This window comes from Carlito syrichta, unplaced genomic scaffold (assembly GCF_000164805.1).
Source record: "Carlito syrichta isolate Samal-C Ts95f unplaced genomic scaffold, Tarsius_syrichta-2.0.1 Scaffold315592, whole genome shotgun sequence".
Lineage (NCBI taxonomy): Eukaryota > Metazoa > Chordata > Mammalia > Primates > Tarsiidae > Carlito > Carlito syrichta.
In genome coordinates this window covers 253,933-259,035 of record NW_007259688.1, presented here as the reverse complement: position 1 = coordinate 259,035, position 5,103 = coordinate 253,933, and the positions used below count along the sequence as shown (strand labels likewise).

The window sequence follows — 5,103 nt, the reverse complement described above, 5'->3', positions numbered from 1 at the left end:
ATCCCATGCCTTTGGGAGGCTGAGGTGAGTGGATTGCCTGAGCCTGCGGGTTCGAGACCCGTCTGGGCAACTTGGCGACACCTCATCTGTACAATAAATAAAAAAATTAGCCGGGTGTGGCAGTGCGCGCCTGTAGTTCCAGCTACTTGGAAGTCTGAGGCAGAAGGATCGCCGGAGCCCAGCAGATCGAGGTGGTGGCCGGCAGCGGCCACTACACTCCAGTCTGGGCGACAGAGTGAGACTCCAACTCAAAAAAAAAAAAACTTCATACATATAAAAATAATATTAATCTTTAACATTTGCTTATAATATTGGGCATACTTTCTAGAACCTTGCAATGTTTGATAAGAGGAAAAACATCTCCGTTTACAGATATTTTTAATAAATACATATACTAAGAAACTAAGAATATATGCAGACATATGGATCTTTTAAAAATCATGTGCAAAGAGCTAGGCTTCTCCTACAATTTCTATAGTTTATTCAACACGATGCTGACATCAACTTGTAATAGGATTCTAGACCTAAAATAATAAAATTTGTCATTTTACAAAATGTATACCAGTTTACCCAGTTATATCAAGGTTATCACTAACACCTAACAAAGAATGAAGTGACAGTCACCAACACAGACAGGCAGTAAGGCAAAATTCAAGAATAATTCCTCTAAGATTGTACGCTTGTAAGCTTTTACTAACCTAAAATAAGATGGAACCTATCAGTGCAGACATCCTCAGGGGACTTTACTGTAGCCCCAGATGAAGATCCCTGACACATGGAAGTTGGTGTAACAGGCCTTGAGAGATTAGATGCTCCTTCATCTGGGTCAGCAACAACAAAGCCTGTGCTTGTGAGCCACAATGCTGCAGCATGGAGAATAAGCGCCCAGGAGCTGCAATAGTGCAATTTTGCATTTTCACTGGTCTCTGCTGTATAGAAAGCACCACCTAACCAAAAAGGGAAAACAAACAGTTTCAGGAGGAATAAAAGAAGAGATTAGCTTCCGATACATTTTTTCTTTTCTGTTACAAGATACAGACATTTCTATTACTCTGGGAATTCCTTTATGCCCTTTCCAGTCAGTTCCCTACCCCAAGGCAACTACTTTCTGATTTTTATCAGTACAGGCTTAGCTGTGCCTATTCTTGAACTTCATATAAATGGACTCATATAAATATGTACTTGTTTGTGATGGACTTTTTTGACCTAATAATGTTTTTAGAGATCCACTCATGCTGTTATGTTATCAGTATTTTGCTATCTATGCTTTTATTTTTCCTGCTAGTACAACTGTTGTATCACAGGGCTAATTTATCTTTTAACTTTTTAAAAGTCTGCAGACTAATTTGTTTTTTTTTGAGTTGGAGTCTCACTCTGTTGCCCAGGCTGGAGTGCAATGGCACGCTCACAGCTACAGCAGCCTCGACCTGCTGGGCTCAGGTGATCCTTCCACCTCAGTCTTCCAAGTAGTTAAAACTACAGGCATGTGCCACTACGCTTGGCTAACAGACTAGTTCTTGTTTTTTCTTTTGAGTCGGAGTCTCACTCGGTCACCCAGACTGGAGTGCAGTGGCCACTCCCGGCCACCGCAGCCTCGACCTGCTGGGCTCCGGCGATCCTTCTGCCTCAGCCTTCCGAGTAGCGGAAATTACAGGTATGCACTACCACACCCGGCTAATTTTTTGATTTTATTATAGAGATGAGGTCTCGCTTGCCCAGGCGGGTCTCGAACCCGCGGGCTCAGGCAATCCACTCACCTCAGCCTCCCAAAGGCGCGGGATTACAGGCTGAGCCACCGAGCCCGGCTCAGACTAGTTCTTAAACACAAAATAATTTATAATCTATTCATGAAATATTCATGATTCAATCATACAATTTTTGAAACTAAATATGTGGTTTTTTTGAGTCAGGGTCTAGTTCTGTCACCCAGGCTGGAATGCAGTGGCATGAACAAAGCTCACCCCGGCCCTGACCTCCTTACCCCTGCACACAGCAGCTTGTGTAGCTCATCTTGACTTGTACCCCACACATCTATCTTAAAAAAATTTGTATATGTGTACTTAAAATAAATACCAATACCCATTTACCTACTTCCAAAACTGACATAAACTTTTGCCTTCTTTTCTTTTCTTTCTTTTTTTTTTTTGAGTTGGCGTCTCATTCTGTTGGCCAGGCTAGAGTGCAGTGGCACACTGATGGCCACCGCAGCCTTGACCTGCTGGGCTCAGACGATTTTTCTGCCTCAGCCTTCCAAGTAGTTAAAACGACAGGTGTGCACCACCACACCTGGCTAATGTTTAGATTTACTGTAGAGACAAGGTCTTGCCAAGTTGCCTAGGCTGGTCTCCAACCCCTGGACACAGAAAATCCTTTCACCTCTACCTCCCAAAGTGCTGGGATTACAGGTGAAAGCCACCGTGCCTGGCTTATTTTCTTAAATCTTTATTATTTTACTGAAAAAAACCTAGAAATTTGGTTTTTTTATTTTTATTTTTTATAACTAAAGAACATTTATTTACTTTTCACTGAGACTTTATCTTGAAGACATAACTAAACTGCGTCACCACCCCCACCCCATCTTGAAGAAGGGTTAGTACAGTGAATGTTGTAAAGGAGACATCAACAGTTGGAAGGATTGCAGCCAACATTAAATGACAAGAAACAACTTTCATCTAAATCATCATAAAAATGTTTAAGTAAAAAATAAAAAGAAAAAAGGGGGGCATGGGGGTTTCAGATTGAACAAGATCCTCACATTTATGGAATACACTCCATCCTAGCTAGAATGTAATAAAATGGAAACAGGATTCCTATAATACAAAACTCCCACTATAGCTCGCTGCACACACTCGTGCTCCATGCCCATCCCACTCCCAATGCTTCCCACTCGACTACTTCCCCGCCTGCTGGGTCTGCCGGCGAAGGAGCACGTAGATCTTCTCTTTAATCCAGTCTTTGTTATATGGTTGGTATGTCTGGGTATCAGCTCGGTAAACTATGCAGCTGAGGTCTGCCAGATCATCAATGAAATCAAACAACTGACTGATGTCATATGTGACCGAGGGGCTGTTAGGACTCATGCTCTTCAGATGTTCTTCATACATTATACAAACGACTTCCATACACTTGTTCACAGACTCATAGTTGGGCGTAGGTCCTGCCTTCCGGCCTCTTGGTGGGTTGCACCAGCAAGATGGTGTCAAACATCACGCCAAACTCTCCTCGCCGCAGCCACCGCCAACACCGCTGCCGCCACACGAGCTGAGCTGCAACGCCACGCGCAGCCAATCCAGAACTTTGTTACATCACTAATTTTTGCCCCTTCACCCATAACTACTTTCCTAAAGTCAGTGTGAACCACTCCTAAATAGGGTCTTATACTTTCACAATAACGTGCATATTCATTAACAATATATGCTATTATATTTTGATTTAAAAGTTTGCTTACCTTTTTCTTTTTTTTGAGGTCTCAATATGTTGTCCAGGCTGGCCTTGAGTTCCATCTATCCTTCTTCCTCAGCCTCCCAAGTAGCTGGGACTACAGGCTCACACCACTGGCTTGGATGCATTTTTTAAAACTAGCTTTTTACTTTGAACACTATGTTTTGAGATTTACTTGTTGATACTTGTCTGTTATTCACTTTTGCTGCTAAATTGCGTCAATAAATCAGTTTATTTCTGTTCTGTTTCCATTTTTGTGCTATTGAAAAGTATAACAAAAACTCTACAGATCTGTGTATTATTCCAATAAAAATTCTAATAGAAGGTCAGGCATGGTGGCTCACACCTATAATTCCAGCACTTTGGGAGGCCAAGGTGAGAGGACTGTCTGAGCTCATGGGTTCGAGACCAGCCCAGGCAATTTGGCAAGACTTCATCTCTACAATAAATCAACAAATTAGCTGGGCATAGTGGTGGGTGCCTGTAGTTTCAGCTACTTGGAAAGGTGAGGTGGAAGGATTGCCTGAACCCAGCAGGTTGAGGCTGCAGTGGTCGTGAGTGAGTGTGCCATTGTACTCTAGTCTGGGTGACAGAGTGAGACTCCAGTTCAAAAAAAAAAAAAAAAATCTAATAGAACTAGTTTGGGCACTGTGGAACACAACTGTAGTCTCAGTTATTTGGGAGGTTGAGGTGGGAGAATCATCTGAACACAGGAGTTTGAGGCTATAGTGTACTATGATTGCTTCTGTGAACAACACAGCAAGACCTGTCTCTAAAAAACAAAACCAGTAAAATGCACAAAAAGCTAGTAACTTGACAGGCTAATCCTAAAATTCATATCAAAAAGTAAAAAAGCAATAATAGCCCAGACATTCTGGTATAACATGAAGAAGACTGAATGGCTACCAAATAACCAACCCATAAAATATAGTGTTAGTAACTGAATAAAATTTAGAACCTCATCCCTGCTGCACACACACAAAATAAATGTCAGTTCTACAGTTCAAAATCTAAAAGGAAAAACTGTAATGTTTATAGGTCTTTATGCTGTTTAAAAATGTATCAAGAAGTACACAAAAACACAAACCATAAGTAAGATTACATTCGTGGTTTCCCTCCCCCCTTTTAATTTTTTTAGAGACAGAGTCTTGTACTGTCACCCAGGCTGCAGTGTAGTAGTTTGATCAGAGCTTACTGCAGCCTCGAACTCTTGGACTCAAGGAGTCCTCCGGCCTTAGCCTCCCAAGTTAGGTAGAACTACAGGTATGTGATGCAATATCTGGCTTACATTAGTTTTAAAAAGGTAATAAAAAGGGAAAACTACAGACTGAAAGAAAATATCTGTAAAACATGTAACAAAAAAAGAATGTGTTTAAAAATATAAATAAAAGAGCCAAGTGTGGTGGCTCATGCCTGTAATCCCAGCATTTTGGGAGGTGGAGGTGAGAGGATTATCTGAGCTCAGTGGTTTGAGACTAGCCTGAGCAACATGACGAGACCTTGTCTCTACAAAAAATTAGCCGGGCATGGTGGCACATACCTGTGGTTCCAACTACTTGTAAGGCTGAGGCGGAAGGATCACCTGAGCCCAGCAGTTTGAGGTTGCAGTGGCTGAGAGTATGCCACTACACACACACACACACACACACACACACACACACA

General features: G+C 41.9%; 1 protein-coding gene and 1 pseudogene across 1 annotated transcript in view; both read right to left on the bottom strand.

Annotated features, from left to right (window-relative positions):
- LOC103275615 (HEAT repeat-containing protein 5A) overlaps positions 1-5,103 on the bottom strand; it is a 64,902-nt gene that overhangs the window by 23,165 nt on the left and 36,634 nt on the right. Inside the window, exon 10 of the mRNA XM_008073012.2 lies at positions 699-947. Within this exon, the coding sequence (XP_008071203.2) occupies positions 699-947 (249 nt within the window). The remainder of the gene's footprint in view (positions 1-698; positions 948-5,103) is intronic.
- Positions 2,892-3,207, bottom strand: LOC103275614 (annotated as a pseudogene).